We start from the raw sequence: 17,473 nt of genomic DNA on the forward strand, positions 1-17,473 counted from the left end.
AGCACTAATCAAAAGAATACAAATCTAACATGCCCTTCCTTTCCTTTATGTACCATTCCCAAAGGGCACATAAGTCTCCCCATTCTTTCGCGTAGTCTGGGTGGGGGGAATCCGTGCGTAACTGATGTGAGAGTGAGTTTGAGTGCGTGGCTGTGTATGTGTGTGAGTGTCTATGAAGCTCCAATTAATTTGGCTTATGCATGTCACACCCACACACGCAGTCACACACTTAGCATCCAACATGGCGATTCAATTAATGCGCAAAAATTGTTTATACGTCAATGGACCGGAAATGGGGCAGAACAGAAAGGAAGAAAAATCACATGCAGAAGGGGGGAGGTTAAAGGAAAACAGAACAGAAAACGAAAACGAAGCATTTTTAATGAGCAGCAAAGTACAGTGCAGGTCATAACAGGAGAGAAGAAGAGAGAGGCTGAGAACCAGGCGGTGGTATTGGCAGGGGAGTCCGGGGCATGGGTACCTCTGTGAGTGTGTGTGTATATCCGTGACACATGCCGCTGCGACAAAGCCGATTAAATCAATTAAAATGAGAAAATGCCGCCAGCTATGGGGTACGGAAAAGCATCAAGAACGACAAGAACGACTACAGCGACAGCAGTTTGAAGCGCCACTGAACGCATTCTCTGGTCATTATACACACACACTGCCCGTCCAGGCGAATGGCTGCAGGCCTAAGGCTACCTCCATTTAATGCCGCTAATTTGTGCCACGAATGACCACAATTTCCTGCATGAGAAGAGTGCTCTCAGCGGCTAAACTCTCCACCTCCACTCCCCTAACTAGTAGTCCCCTCTCGTTCTGCACAACTCTGTTTAAATCTCTTAGCGTTCAAAACACGTGTTTGGACTTATGTATGTGCGAATGAAGTTTGGTTTTTGGGCAAAAATCTCACCCTCCCTCTCTGCGTTTTTCGCTAAAGTAGTTTGGCATTCGAGTTGCTGTGGAGCGAGGGGCTACAGCTGCAGGAGGGTCTCCCTGTGTATAATTTATGACTGGGGAAGACCTACAGCAAGACCTTAAGGGATACTTCATTATTCCAATTCCCATATCGAATTGGAAACGAATAAGGAATGGTGCGCAAAGGCTGCGGGGGCTTATTTATTGAGGAATCATATTGAATGTAATGTTCAATCAGGAATGACTTTGTGTGGTGAGAAGTATCTATTATCATAAATGATTGAAAAATAACCGATAATCGATTAACCAAACTCTATTTTGAGTTTTCTGTTAGAAATCAATAAGTTTTGGAGGAAAATTGAACCATCGAAAGGAGTAAAATGGGAATAATATTCAGGTAAATATATAAAGAACATCTAATGAATGCCATGTCATGTCTTTCCATGTCATAAACACTCTCGATAGTTTCATGAATGCAGCTGGAACCTTTGCCACTAATCTGTTGAATTTTGTATGCAACTCTTCGCTGTTTTGGCGTCGTTTTAGTTGTATTTACAATGTTAAATCCCTCTTTAAATCGCATTCCAGGGTATCCTTCAGCAGTCTCATCTACCTTCTAAGCACACCCACACACACTGCCGGCCATTCACTGGGGTTTATTAATGGCATATAAAAACGCGCCAGCACATTTTTGGTGAGGCGGCAAAGAGGCGGCCAAGACCATTAGCTTTGGCCAAAAAAAGGCTTTGGGGCCAACAAATGCAGCCGTAAGCTGCTCTCATGTATGTGCCACACACACTCACACATACTAACACTCATATACAGCTATAAATATACGTATGTGTGTGCATGTGTGTTGCCTTTCCGACGCGCTTTTGTTGCCTCATTTTTCACATTTCCTCGGCAGCGGCTGCTGATGCTGCTGCTGCTTGTGTCCTTGCCAAGTCACGACACGGACACTGGGCAGATTCACACACACACACACACAAGAGAAAGCTTACAGGACACGTGTATGCGTCAGTGTGTGCGTGTGTGGAACTGCATTTTACAGTTTTAAGCGCCAATTAAGTAAATGCCATGCCATGGCTTGCATTGCCCTCGTCCTGGACCTGACCTCAACGTAGCCTCCGGTACATATGCGTGAGGGAAAAAGATAGATAGCTACAGCTACAGCCACAGCCACGGCCCAAAAGACAGAGCGAGAGAGAGCTGAAGAGTGTGAGCGGGGAGAGGGTGAAAGCTAGCTAAGGGGGGCGTGGCTGTGTAACGTCCTCTCGTTGGAGGGCCTGCAGCTGAATGGCTGCCGCGATAGTTTCCTTTCTTCATGCCGGGGCTTTTCCTTTTCCTTCACATAATTATGACAGCATTCATTGCCTACCAGCAGCAGCAGCACCAGCACCAGCAGAAGAGCCCCCAATGACCTGAATGGGTTAATTTAAGGATTCTAAATTACGCTAGAGAGAGAGGGAGCCAGTGAGAGCGAGTCCTTAAAGAGATGAAAGGGTGCAGGAAGGAAGTAGAACTGGTAGTTTAAGAGCTGCCAATTAAAGGAAATTTCATAACGCTAACGAGTGCGAGGATGCCATGAGCCAAGTGGCTAAGGCCAGGCCAGCCCCACCCATTGAAGAGCTAATGAAATCAAAGGAAAATTGCAAGTTTTTGCAGGGTATTCAAATGGTGGAGAAATCTTAAGAAAATTAAGGACCAAGTAAAGGCATAATTCATGGCTGAAAAGGTTGCATCTGGGAGAATATTGAATTTTTAAGCACATATTTACATTCCAGAATTTAAATTTAAAGCGAATATGCCACGAAATGTACCACCCATAAAGGTATTTCAGCCCCAAATATTTCATCAAAATTGGAATTTCCATCCAAAGATGCGCTCCCACCCGCTGTGTCATCATTCGATTAAGCCACTCGCTGAGACACTTGCCCTAAAAATAATATCCCCCATATAAATTCATAAAGAAATTATGCGCATCAATACACAAACAAACACACAAAGACAGTCACAGTGCGTTTGGTAAATATGTGCACCAGTAAAAATCAAACCCAGGGCAAGACACGGCACAAGATGTCTGAATGAATTTGAAATCAAATTTCGGCTTTTATTTTTATATTTTTGAATAGAAACCCAAAAATATATGCCTAAGGGGCAGGGCATTATTTTTTGCTGCTTTGATTGTTCTTTCTTTTATGCTTTATTCTTTATATTTGTATGTGCAGAATGGTGATTGAGGGATTGACGGAGGCAGCAAGGAGACAGACAGAGGGACAGCGACAGCAGGCAATGTAAATAAAATGAAAATGCGTTTATAAGACGCCTCATAAATATATTAGAGAGGCACATAATAAACACATCAGCAGGCATCCCCAGGATACCGTGAACTGAAGTGACGAATGTTTCACACTGCTCGTGGCAGTGGCAGGGGCTGGTGGCAGAAAGCTGTCAAGTGGTGCTCACAGAAGGCGTTCAAGCATTACTGACAGCACAGGCCCCAAGAGGCATTCTCATCCCTGCCCCCCAGCCATTGAGTGAAAACAAAAATGACAACAAATTTTAAACAGGACTTCCACGCATCTGACGGAGGTTTAGCTCCCTCCCTGCTTATTCAGCCACGTGGATTGTAGCATTTTACATATTTTAGTGGGCCTCTGCTCTGTTCTGCCCTGCTACATCCATGTTAACATCCATGTAAATCCTTTATGACCGAAAACTCTGAGCCACACAGAGACGGACTTTGGGGGAAGAGGGAAATGGAAAGAAAAGGCAGGTGGTGGAGAAATGTTCCGAGTGAAAGTGAGCAAGCAACTGAAATTTGATTTGCTTATATCAGTTTTCCTCAAGGGGAGCTCCTCTGCCGACACGTCGTCGTCATCGTCTCTTATTTATTCGATTATGTTTATTCCTTGTTATATCATTTGGGAAATGTTCCATAATAATGTAAGCCACCACATGAGGAAAAAGGTGAACGGAAAAACACTTGCCAAACACTTGGGGCAGACAGACATGGAGGCATGTTGATAAAGGATTACTTTAATAAATGTATATGAAAGAATTTACAGGGAAGGACGATTTAAAATACATTTTGGGAACCTATTGCAAATACAATATACATATTTATTTTTAAGCTTTTTATGGCTTGTTTGTAAGATTCTTTGTGGTTTATTCCCGAGCTAAATTGCATAAATGGTATAATTTTGTTCATTCTATCTTAAATTTCCCCTTTCTAAAAACAAAACTAGTCTTTTGTTTACTTTACAAAGTTTCTGCTAAAGCTTTGACAAACTACTTTTGATGCTTAGAGAAGCACGTAACAAATATATAAGGGTTCTCATGGGATAAAGATATAAATATACCCATTAAAGAGGGCATTAAAGAGGGTAAAAATGCAAAGAAAAACGTCAATGCTACTTTACCTTTTTATTCAATATTAAGAACTGAAAACCCCAAAAAACCAACAACCCACTGCACTTGAAGCGCTGGTGCAACCGAAAGCGCAGCTAACTTTCGTTTGTGCCCATTCAACCCCTAGGCTTACAGGGTATTTATATGGAAAAAACTAAAACTTTGGCCATCAGATGCAGACTCTCAAAATCAAAAATGCATAAAGCCAAGGGGAAGATAGACACACAGAGGAACAAAATCTGAAGCGAAACTAAGCAGAGGGAGACAGCAAAGAGCTAAGCAGCGGGGGCGGGGGCGGCAGCATGATACATCTAGAGAGAGCTTAAGAGAGAGGGATAGAGAGATGAAAGAGATTTAAGAGATATAGAAATAGTGCTACAACTGGAACTGGAATATGAGCTTTGAATTTATCCGCATGCAATATTAACTTGACTGCACTTGGCTTTGACTTATCTGCAGGAGTTTACGCTGCACTGAGCAAATAGACAGGACATGCACACACACACACCAACACACACACATCGACCCGCTCTATGTACTCGAGGTACTATGTATAATCAGGTAACAAACCAGGTTGGCAAAGCTTTTGCCTCCGCCTCCCACGCCCGTGCTGTCCTCCAGCCTTCGGCTTCTGGCCAAGTCTCGCAATCAATGTGGTTTGCGGCTCGTAGTTTAAGCTGCCGACAAGCCAGGAGTCTGGAGCAAAAAAAAGGGGGAGCAGCCCGCTGCCAAAGCCCAAAAGTCAGTCGAGTTAAATGTGGCATGGCACACGGACTACCACGCGTACTACTTCCTATCTGTGGCTGCCATTGGGTGGAGGGAGCTCTTTGGTTGACCAGATTATTAGACACTCAACCCATAACCCCCACATATGCAGAGCAGGCATACTCCCTACTCCTCTTTACTCCCTTTACTTTTAACCCTATTGCTCCCTTCCTCCACTCTCCCGTTAGCCAGTTCCCTGTGTCAGCTTTAATTTACTTCTGCGAAAGGGGAGGGACAAAAGGACAACAGCAAATATCGTTTGCTCCTTCCAACGGTTTCAGTTGGATTTTACGCTTATAATCCTTTTTGTCTGGCAGTTCTGGAACTCCTTCTACTCCTCTTTCTGCCTTTTGGTCGCCTTAAGTTTATTACTCTGTTGGTTTTTCCTTCTCAGCATTATTTTCTTCACCTTTCTTGTGCACCTCGTCATTGTTTCTGTTTCTGCTCATTCCCATTCACATTCTTTATTCTATGTACCCTGCTGTTGTATTTTGTATTCAAAGCATCTTTTTCAGCTCGTTATGTGCTCTCCTCAAGGACCTACTCCTGCCCTTACTATTCCTGTCCCTGCATCTCCTACTCCTTCACCTGCTGTCATCATTTTTATAGCTTCTTTTTTCTCGAAATAAAAGTGTCAAAATGTGTCTGCTTAAATCAATTTGTACCAAACAAATTTGCAAAAATTTTAAATTAAATTGAAAATGTAGAAAATATTTATGGAAAAAGAGGGAAAAATGTACAGTTTTAATTCTGAATTTGTAGGGGTTTACTGCTCATAGCTTTGACTCTGTTGCTGCTGCTGCTTCTGCTCACAAACCTGCCACAGATGCTGCTGCTGCTCTAAGCCTGCTTGGCGTTCTACTCTTAGTCCTGTCTCTGCTTGAGGTTCGTGTTCTCAGTTCTACTTCTCTTTTAGGCTTCACCCACTTTATCCAACATCTTTTCTGGCTTTCTGGTAGCATCCTTTGTCATTGTTTTTTTTTTTATTGTCAACAGCAGGTGAGAGGAGATACACAGGAGACAGACGAAGTGCTGCTGCCTCGCGTCTCGGGTTAGTTTCTTCATTTCAGAAGGGTGTCCTCTCAGAGACCCATTCTCAATCCCCCGTGTCCCCGTGTCACTGTTGTAGTGTGTGTCAGACTGTTAAGCTGCTATAACAATTGTCCCTCTGCTACCTTCTGTCATATATATTCTCGAACAGTTCCTACCTTCAGCCAGAAACCCCTCAACATGATCTCTCCATATTGCTACTCTGCTGTCTGTGCCCGCTTTGAGCTGTTGCTGCCTGGGCCTGTGCCTGTGCCTGTGCCGTGCTCCTGTGACGCTCCTATACCCCTCCTTTAGGCCGCCCCTATCCCCGTGACACTCCTTTCTGTGTCGCTCTTCTGTTTTTGCCATTATTTTCTGTGTGAGCTTTGCACGTACAACTCGTGTGCCACCTTTGTGGCTGCGCTGGCTGCTGACTGCTGGCGGAGGAGGCTGTTGTTGGCCATTGTTCGCTCCATCACGACTACGAGTACGGGCTATTAACCCAAATCCCCCGAGTGGCAGTTGTTGTGCCTGCCTGTCCGCCGACCCCCCTGCTACGACTCTGACTTTAGCGTAAAAGTTCAACGTTCAGTCATAAATAAAAAGCGGCAAGAAAATGTGCATAAAAAATATTTTTCACGCCCCTATATTAATCATACGCCTCTCTGGCAATTTTTGCCCTGCCGCGCATTTCAATTGGCCCAAAAAGTGGCTGTGACATTTACCCCTCAACTCGGGTTTTCTGTTTGTTTCTGTTTTATAACAAATTCCACTTAAATTAATTAATTTAAAAATAGTTTGCAGCTGCAAATGCCGCCAATTTATGTTTGGCAATTCATTAAAAACGCAAAAAAGAGAGAAGAAGATTTGCAAATTTAATGCATATGCAAATGGAAATGCTGCGGTAAAACATGTTTTAATTAAGAAATTGTTTTGCGGGCCAGCAATGGAAAGTCATTTTCAGTTAACAGGGGGTCAAGTGAATATTTAATGGGGCGCTGCGGTAGTGAAATTTGGGATGAAAGTTCAAGGGCGGTTGCTAACTTTTACAGCTAAAAGTGCAGTGAAAACTAAGTGAAAGAAATGATTCTGTGAGGAGGATGAAAAGATGTGTAAAAAAAAAAAACACGAAATAAATGTAAGAATAATTGGAAACATTTTCAACATTCAAAGCAACAAAGGCAAGAATATGCAAAATATTTTCGCAATCAGCAAAATAATTGATAAATTTCTTTTGAAAACGAGCATTATTTCTGGCAATAGAATTTCTCCTTCTGGCAAACAAATTTTCTTGCAGTTGTAAGGAAAGAAAGATCTCAAGAGTCGAAGGGAACCCCAAATTTTGTATTGCTGCCAAATGGCACAAAATATTTGTACTTCGTACCATAAATATATCAAAAACTATTCATAAAACATTCAACATTTCTAAAGGACCGTTTCTAAGGACCTGTTTCTGACCCAAATAAAGACGCTTTCCCCTCCAATTCAAAGGTGCACCGTTTTCTGACAAAATTAAACCACCAAAATGTCCCACCACATGCCACCCCCTTGGAACCTTCAGACTTGGCAAACAATGCAAATTCCCAGCGATTTAGATGTGCAAATATGTAAATTTTATAAAGCGAAAGCCACGCTGCGAGATCTCTGTTCCACGGAGTTTTGTTTGCCAACGAAATTTGTTCGGCCACGTTAACGAATATTTAGCAGAGGGCTAACAGGAGGCTGGCGGCAGTGGTCCAGTTGGCAACGTTCTGCAAACACGAACATTTTGCCGCAATATCAAAAAGGAAAAAAGGAGTTTTAAGAAATGCAAAGGGCGCATTATGGAGCAAAAGTAGAATATTGTGATTTGCAGCAGTAATTCAGCGGGATGTCGCTGAGATACACCCTTAAATTATGGGAGCAAAAGATATTATTTCCAGCTATTCCCGAACATCTTTAGCTCATAAAAAACTTGAATATGCAACGAAAATCAACGAGAAACTGCATCATAAAGCTGCAACAAAAGCACAAAGAAACTCAGCGAGTTCTCAACTGGAAATGACATTTGCATTGAGCATTTCAAATGTCTAAAATGTTGTTTGCAACAAAATATATCGGCCCCCCCTCTCTCTCTCACTCTCTGTCTCTCTCCATGTCGCTGTCGCTTGGCTTTTCCTTCAGTTTTTCGCTTGTATTCTTTTTGGGGATTTTGTTGCATAGCAAACGAGCTGAGCAGCAGCCAGAAAAAGGGACGCTCATTAAAATTCATATGGAAAAAGAAAAACGCTAAAAGCCCAGCAATTTCGCGTCTCAAAAAAAAAACGAGTATGAAAAATAAAACCAAAAAAAGTATAGAATGCAAATTGAAACACAGCAAGAGTAAAATGTCTGTGGCAGCGCGTGTTATAATTGCAACATCCTTCACAGCATTCCACATTTTCGTGGATAATAAAATTACTCTCAAAGCAAAGACTTTTACCAAATATAATTGAGAAATTCCATGGCGCAAAAGCAACATTTCTTACAGTGCAAAAAGGACGAATATAAACGAGTATGTGTGTGGCATCTTCCTGCTCCACATATGCGAGCGAGTCGTAATCCTCTGTAAATTAGGATTTAATGAATGTTATCCGACGACTTTTGGCCTTAAAGTCTCAGCACGAAAAAGCACTTAAAAATGTGCACAGGGCATAAAGTGAAATTCAATTGTGACCCTCCCAAAAAGACAAACAAATATTGACATACATATCTCGCAGCAGATAATGGCACACAAAACATTGTGTCAGAAAAATACATTCTTCGGCTGCAAAGAAATGTTTGCGTCAAATAAATGTACTCGAAATTATGGGAATACAATGTGCAGAGAAATATAAAATAAATAAAATTATTTTAATGATAAACTCTTGAAGAAATCTGAGGATTTACTTTGCCCAGTGGAAGCTTCAGCTATCCACCAATGATGTTCTGCAAAGTATTGAGAGGCTGAGGAAGCTCTCGGAAAGTGCCTCGCCCCTTCATTTAGCTCTATAATTTAACTGGCATTTTCTGCTGCCAAAAATTTGATTCTTCCTAATAAATAACTCTCCTTAACACTTCAATTTATCTCAAATTATAGTCTTTTCCATAATCTGTGTACTCGCATGCAAAACTTTTGGCTGAGCAACAGCATCAACAGCATTTATCCAGCCGCATAAACTTTCTGTCAGAGCTCAAGAAACTGTTAGGACAAATATAAACTGCAGTGCCCAAACCCATCCAGAATCCTCCTCCTCAGGGGGTTGGTAGTCTGTAAATATGCATGCGATATGCTTAATTATTTATTACGACTAATTTGAAAAGTCCCCAAAAAGTAGAGAGAGAGACAGGGAGCTCTCAACGCTCGTCATCGTGTATAAAGTTTGAAGTTGATGTTTACGTGGTACCAAAAAAAAGGAAAGGAAACCCGCAAAACCCCCAAAACTGTTTAAATGCTGAGCCAGAAGTACACACATGGAGAACCCAGCTGGAAGGACTGCATATGCATACCCTGTAGACATCGTATATGAGTTTCCGTTTACATAGGTCAAAACACCAACAGACACAGAGAGCTCTGGGGAGGAATCTGCGGAGAGTACAAGTTTGCGAAGAGAAGGGGAGAGGGGTTTCTGAATCAGTGGAATCCAAGGCCCCAGTACACGGCAAAGTTTAAGTAGTTTAAAAATTGTCGTCCTCGTCGTCGACTGCTGCCTGCTGCCTGGGTGTCTGGGTGCTGATGAGCTGCTCTCTTTGCCAGGCGACGAGTAGTCAGTCCCAGCCCTGCCCTGCCAGGAGGCCAACCCCTTAAGCCGCTGAGCACACAAAACTCGTTTAAGTTTTAATAAACAAATTAAACTTGTGCTGTCTGTGCTGTTTTTTTGTTTTTGTTTTTTGGGTGCGTGAAACACGAGTAGACTTTTGGGTACATTTTGGGTGAAGAAAGCAACTGCCAAAAGGCACTCAAAATAAGCAAATGAAATGGTGTTAAAAGGTGTTAAAACTGGAGATATAAATAAATAAATATACTCTGACTCTATATTTAATTGTCAAATTATGGATACAATTTTAATGAACATAGATTTAGGTTCCTGTCTGTATAGTTTTAGCACTAATTTGGAATTTATTTGACATAAAAAGTTAAATTGCTATACAAAATTCGCGCTTTTATCTACTTGAAGCTACCAAAGTCAAAGATCTGTACACAAATAAAGTCATTCAAGCATTTTAAACAGCTCCTGAGGCGCCTTAATATGTGCACTTCCTCATAATTTAGAGACAGACAATGGTAGGAACAAAAAAAAAGAAGCCAGGAGAACCAGAAGTTACTAGAGCACCTTCTGTGCCAAGAGCTTTCTGATGGTCGAGTCACGTAGTGGCAACATCAAAATGCCACATTAAGCAGCATGCAAACGGATGGCAGAGGGCAGGAGACTGCTACGAACCCCCCAAAAGGAAGTCAAAGGCAGGACAATAACAGATATTGAAAGCTGCACAACCAGAGAGATAGGAGAGACACAGAGGAGACACAGCGGAGACAGAGTTCTCAGAGTAGACAAGCAGCCGAAATATAGCTGGACACTTTACCCTCGGGGGCACAGCAATAGCAGCAAAAATGCAACTAGTTATAGAGACGAAGCAGAAGTCATTCAGAGAGTCAGTCATTCGGTCATTGAGTCATTCAGGGACTCTCGCTCTGCCTCAAAGGACTCTGTGCATTGAGCCAAAAAATCGACAAAAAAAAAAAAACGACGACTACAACAAAACAAAGCAAAATCCGGAAAACATTTCAATTTTCGTGACGAGCTGCTGGCATTCCATCCCCTCCCTCCCCAGTCTCTTTCCCTACTCGTAATAAAAAAATCAACTTTTGGTCAAGTGAGCAAATTGGCTAAATGAAAACGATGTAATGAACCCAAAGTGCATGATTGGAAAGGAAGAGAATACGTGGAACCAAAGTGCATGAGTGGAAAAGGAAAGCAAATCGGGGGAAAGGGTCACAAAGGAAGAAGCGCAGAGGAGAGCGAAGTACAATGCAGGACCAAAAACACTGTTGTTCGGGAGTCAGTCTCTAAACGGAAGTTAGTTTATTGAGATGTGATTTGGTTGCACAATGAATCGCAAAATGAGAAAGTAGAGTGGCAAATAGTGGGAGCGTTAGTGGAAACATTTTATGGCCAAGTGCCATTCCAGGGCTGACTAAAAGCGCAGCTGATACAAAAGCAGGGACAACTACAATAACGGCGTTTCCGTTTATCTTCTGTAGAGATTCTTTCGATTAAAGTACTTTCCCAAATATGCAAAAATCCCATTAATTTCCACAGATGTTCCTCTTCTCGTTCTACACAAATCCCTGCAGTTGTCGGCGTAGCTACAGCTCCACCAGAAATATATATTCCCCGACAGCTGTAGCTGCGCTTCTAATTAATGTCAGGCCTGTCCATCTTGCTGCCTCCTTTCCCTGGTCTCTGACAGTGCAGGGGCGTGGCAATATCAGAGAGCCCTACTCTAACGCCTTTTCCATGTCATAATAATTTCTGGCTCTCTGCTATTCCTTTTTTGTTTCTCTCTTCCTCCTTGCTGAGAAATGGGCGCCAACAACAAAAACTTTAATTAGTTATGCAAAAGACAGTGGGAAATGCAGCACAGCAGCAGCAGCTTGCGGACTACAACAAAGAGAAGAATGCCGGAAAATAATTATGTAGACCAGTGGGAAATTTTAAAACAAAAACTTAAAACAGCAAAAAAATATATATACCAAAAATATACATATATATATATTAAAAAAAAAAAACAGAAAAAACTAACATGAAAATATAGTTTGTAAAAGAGAATTACACACATGTTCCACACCGCTCGTCGCTCTCCTCTGCAAACTTTAATTTGCAGGAAATGTTAGAAGCGAAAAGAATAAAGGAAAGAGAGAGAGAGAGAGAGAGAGAAAGAGAGAGAGAGAGAGAGAGAGGGGAAATAACTCCCACATTTGAGTGTTAAAACGGGGGCAAGCTCCCACAGTCATGGGATAAAAAGGGAGTTAAAACTCCAAAAATTTGAGTGGTAAAAAGCGATTTAAAAAACTTTCACATTTTAGCCGCGAAAAACTGGCAAACAAAAATGAGAGAAAAAAGGAGTGGTAGGGAAAACGTATTTAAAATTAATTGTGCGCAAAATTGTAATTTCATGCGGGTAATTAATAAATTATATCCAGCATATGCAAATCCCAAGGATCCCCCAGCATACATAAACCCCCCAGAGCGTACGTGTGTTTGGGAGCGTGTGTGTATGTATTTCCAATAATACGCGAAAACAAATTAACGCAAATTTAATGTGCCATGAATATGGTATTAACCCATGGAAAGCCATAGAGGGGAAGGGGAGGTGAAAATATTATTATTATGCCATTTAAATGCTAGAAAACAATGGCAGTGGCCAGAGGGCGTGGCCCCTGCATTTAAAAGAGTAATTTTCATGAGCCAGCCTGCGCATGATTTAGTCTTTAATTTAAATATTAAAAGTAGAACCAATTTAAGCGCTGATGTGTTAAAGTAGGGTTGCCCTGCTACACCATTAATCGAAATGCAACCGATAGATGCTGGCTCGCAGTAGGCAGCCAACCCTAAGGGTTGTCAAATATTTTAAAAATATCATATCAATGATATTTTTTTTCTTTTAAATATCAAAATGATATTAAATATATCACTAAAAAAATTTTGATATATTCGATATTTTGATATTTTTTTGCTTGTATGTATTTGCTGAAATTCGATTCCGCGATGCAGAAATACATAGTTGCAATATAGAAATCAGACCCTTGCATATTTCAGTCTGACAATTGTTTATAACATTACCATAGTTCGTCTTACATATACATATAATACTCTCCTAACTTTTGTTCTTTTTCTTTACCTATCAAGGAAGCATCCAAAACTCTTTTTTTTAAGAATTTCAAAAACACAATTTTTCTTTGATATGCTTATCAGTAATGCGACTGCGCGTGTCACATACCACACAATTAATAGCTGGGCTGGTACTTCAGTTTATGTTGAATATTATAAAAAAGTTACTGAAAATTTTGAACTCAAAAAAGAGTTGTTTGCCGAACGAACACTAGAATTAGAAATGTGTATTTGGTTTGAAAAACAAACGTAAAATATCAACAAAAAATATCAATATATTGATATTTCGGCAAAAAAATATCACGATATAAATATATTTTTTTTTGGAAAAAATATCGATATATTGATATTTTGATATATTTTTGACAACCCTACAACCCTTGAGTTGATTGCTGAAAACATTTAATACAAAATCACTCAGCAAAACAGACCAGGCGAAAATATGAATACTGAACAAAATTATCTAAAAGCTGACTTGGACACTGACGTGGAGTTTCTCAAGGATGCAATTGATAAATCAATAGTCTCGGGTCTTACCGTGGAGCAGCAGGCATGCAAGCAGCTCTTGGAGTCTATCTACGGTAAGTGAATGTCCTCTTCCCATCAAGCTCCCTCTAAATGCCACATCCCCAAATGGCAGGCAGGGCCAAGCGACTCATGCTAAAGGCTCAGAAATATGCGGAAGATGAGCAGCGACAGGACATTACACTCGCGGACTGGAAGAAGGTGCAAAGGTTGCTGCCGAAAAAGAGCAAGCTGCTGAGCATCAATGAGAAGAACGACATCATTGCGAGCCAAGACCAAGCCATGCCAACGGCCACTACCACGGGCCCGTGCTCCCGGCTGATGCTGCCGCCGCTGCGGCAATGCAAGTTGGGTCCCACGGTCATCTTGAAGGGAATGTCGCGTCTACAGGTTACTGCGGCACCACTGAAGAAAGAGAAGAGCGACATCATTGCTAACCAAAAGCCGGACATGCCAATGGGCACTACCTCGGGCCCGTGTTCCCGGCCGATGCTGACGCCCGTGCGCCATTACAAGTGGGGTCCAACGGCCACTTTGAAGGGAATGTCGCGTCATGCTTCTCATGCGAGTGCTGCGGTTGCTCAGGCGAATGCTGCTGCTTCTCAGGCGTATGCTGTAGCTCCTCAACAGAGAGCTGCAGTGTTCCAGCGCCCCAAGGTCATGCCAGGTCGTACCCAGGCACCACCCAAGAAGAGTTCCACAGCGTCGAAGACTTCTGCATCGAGCGCCCAATAGGGCGAACATCAAATTCTGCAATGTCACTGAGATCTAGATATGGACAAAAATTTCACTGAAACTATCGCTTGCTTAATTTGTCATCTTTTTGCAGACTAATTCAATCACACAGTTATCCAATTTAAATGTTGAACTAAATTTGGCGACCAATTATGAAAGGACAACTCCATCCTGCATATCCGAACAAACGACCTCAATGAACCTCTGAGAATGAGAGAGGAAAATACACACACGAGCTAAAAATAAAGTTTTAACAAATTATCAACGCACAACGTAGATGAAAGTTTTCTTTTTTCCACACAGGTGAAAACTTTTTCGTACAACAAAATTCTGTATAAAATTCGTGGGGCATGCCAGAACGCGGGAAGGCCAGGGGGCATGTGCCACAAACACACGTGAGTGCAATTATGTAATACAAATAGGTAATGAAAGTTTTACAACACTTGACCAAACCCAAACTCCCCAACCCTGTCTCTGTTGCTGGTTCCCTGGCACACAATTGTGTATAGAGAAAAAAAAGATTCAAAAATATTTTTAACAATTTTTTCCACAGGGAAAGGATTTCATTTTGCTACGGGAATTAGTCCTTCAGTGTCCCTTGCTTTGCTGCTGCTTCCCCCAAAAAATAGAAATAAAATTAAGTTTGTGCCACAAAAAATAGTCCCTGCTTTCCGGGCTCTTCCGCTGAGAGGTAATTAAATTTATTGAAATAAATTGTCGCTGGTGCGGCTGCTCGGGCTGCTGCTGGGGCCCCGAAGAGCGACTTAACTTTTAATGAAATGAGTGCATAATGAAACCGAGTAAATAATGGGAGACGGGCCACAGAGAGAGTAGAAAAGCCCGCGTGAAAAACTCTCAGACTAAAAGAAAATGCAGGAAAAAATACGCTAAAAAAGGATGCGAAAATTTTAATGCGTTATGATGGCGGGCAAACACTTCTAATGTTCTCGATGGGGTCGGTCTCTGGCTGTAGAACAACAGAGTTTTGCCCAGCCCCAGCCCACAGCCACATGTTTTTTCCATGCTTTTCAGAGCAAACCCAGCAATTTCCTCAACCCTCGCTGGCATAGCATTTGTTGCTATATTTAATGGCGTTGAAGCAAAAAAAAAGAACAGACTGCATCAAGCGGCAGCGTTATTGAAAAATAAAGTAAGGGGCAAGGACTGGATGCAAATCCACTTAAAGATCTATATATTCTATAGATTAGACTCGACGATATGGATGATTTAATATTCATTTTAGATCGTGGAAAAATGCGGAAGTTTATTGAAGCTTAATTGAAATGTCTTTGGTAACAAACTAGATATAACAAATATGATAGAATAATGATCAAATCTTAAAACGTTGACAAATTTCTTGCCAGGAAGTTATAAATTCTTCCTTGTCTGAGTAGCAGAAGTTTAGATAAAACCTGCGTACCCCCTCCTCTTCAGGGTACCCTAAAAAAGGCAAATGAAATAAAGAGTAAAAAGTGTTTAAAAGGAGAAAAAATATGTGTATTGTGGCATTTGGTGTCAAGAGAGTGCCCCTAGACAGAGAGTGCAAAAAAGGAAAGTTAAGTGTGTGCGTGAGACTGGTTGAGTGCCGGGGAAATGGCTTGGAAAATATTTACCCAAGCTTGCCACTATTTTTTGCACTCTAGAAATTATAAATAAAAAACTAATAAAAAATACAAGAAAAAATCTAAGAAATTTATATGATGAAAATATGACAGAAAAACCAGCTAAAAAATATCCTCTCGGACCGTTAATAAACTTTGAAAATGTAATAAAAATAAATCAATGACAAAAATTCGCAGGCTCAGCCACAGAAAAGTTGTACCGCAACTCTCCCTTCTCCATCCTGTTGGAAAAAGTTAGCAATAAACAGGAACCACAATAACGAGCACAAAAGCCAGCCTCCCAGCAGACAGAAAGAAGTCCATAAAAAATAAGGCACACACAACACAGAAACATTAATAAAGTTGGTTAACTTGCAGTTAACTTTACCCGTGAGTGTGCTTAAACATTATAAAGAACAACAACAACAGAACGATCGTGGAGGGAGTGAGAGGACCTAACGACTAAATAACGAAAAGTCTGCGCCGAGGGGACAGGACAGGCGCCAAAAAGTATGCAACACGCACAACGGCAATAAACCATATTCAACCGCAGGACAGGAACCGCAGCCATATCCTTATCCCCCCCAACAAATTGCAAACTGATTTAAAATTAAGCAAAATACAATATACGAGGTATACCATTTTCCAGCACCTGAAGGATGCTGGCAAAGCAGAGGGGGAAAACACACGTAACACAAATGAGCGTCATCAATCAAGTGAAAAGGAATGGGCGATGGAGCTGGGCGTGAGTAGAGAAAAACTCACTCAAGGATAAAGGATAAGCAGAGCTAACTTAATTCCGGGGCCGGCCAGGAAGTGTAAGTGGCGTGCTCCTGATTTTTCCCAACTGATTTTGCCACAACCAAAAAGGGGCACAGCTGCCTTTGCACAACTTTCTTTAATAAGAACTGGTGCGCGGTCTTCCTCTCCCTCTCTTGCGAACAAATCTGGCAATCAATTATGTTAATAAAAAAAACAATAAACAAATTACAGCAAGTGCTGCCGCTTTTCTCCCTTTGATTTAATGGGGGGAGACCTACTTCTCTTTGTGGGTTGGGGTCTCTAAATTTCGTAGAGCTGGTGTACCCCCGGACTTTCCTAAGCGATAAAGTTGTTTCGGGAGCCTAAGTGGTGCCGCTTCAAGTCTTTTTCTGCGCCTGCTACTCGTACAAAAACACACACAAATTCGAAAAGAAAAACTTTCAATTTGGTTTTTTCTCCAAGGAGAGAGAGGCGCAGTTTGTCAACAGAAGAAGAGCAGCAAACTCTTCCTCTGCTTCTCTGTGGCTCTCCTTCTTCGTTCTGCTTGCTCTCTATCTCTCACCCTCCATCAGGCAAGTGCTTCTCCTACTCCCACTGTCTCCCCCTCTCTCACTTGGCTAATAAGACTTTCTGTTGCTCTTCTTGGCTGATAAGTTTTTCCTACTCTAAGGAGCAAAACTTTGTTGTTTATTTGAAAATGAGGCGAACCGCAGGTAGTACTTCAAGTCTAATCATTTAGCCAGCCGCTGTCGACATCATCCTCATCATCTTACTCCGCATTTCCATCAACAAAATTACCATCCAGAGACAGAGACAATTACAATTTGGAGTCAACTG

At 41.6% G+C, this 17,473-nt stretch overlaps 2 protein-coding genes across 19 annotated transcripts in view; one reads left to right on the forward strand and one right to left on the reverse strand.

Annotated features, from left to right (window-relative positions):
• Nucleotides 1–17,473, reverse strand: part of LOC117896350 (dystrophin) — a 161,806-nt gene that overhangs the window by 48,713 nt on the left and 95,620 nt on the right. The window lies entirely within an intron of this gene.
• Nucleotides 13,415–14,578, forward strand: LOC117896361. Its single transcript, XM_034804637.1, has 2 exons — nucleotides 13,415–13,594; nucleotides 13,654–14,578. Exons 1-2 carry the CDS (start codon nucleotides 13,456–13,458, stop codon nucleotides 14,271–14,273), a joined length of 759 nt encoding a protein of 252 aa, XP_034660528.1. The 5' UTR covers nucleotides 13,415–13,455; the 3' UTR covers nucleotides 14,274–14,578.

Source organism: Drosophila subobscura, chromosome O (assembly GCF_008121235.1).
Source record: "Drosophila subobscura isolate 14011-0131.10 chromosome O, UCBerk_Dsub_1.0, whole genome shotgun sequence".
In the NCBI taxonomy this organism is placed as follows: Eukaryota; Metazoa; Arthropoda; class Insecta; order Diptera; family Drosophilidae; genus Drosophila; species Drosophila subobscura.

What these genes read in the sequence shown, in the direction of transcription:
- LOC117896361 (XM_034804637.1), top strand. Translation starts at nt 13,456, where the DNA reads ATGAATACTGAACAAAATTATCTAAAAGCTGACTTGGACACTGACGTG. An exon ending in GCTCTTGGAGTCTATCTACG is followed by an intron (nt 13,595 to 13,653) that starts GTAAGTGAATGT and finishes CCCAAATGGCAG; the next exon opens with GCAGGGCCAAGCGACTCATG.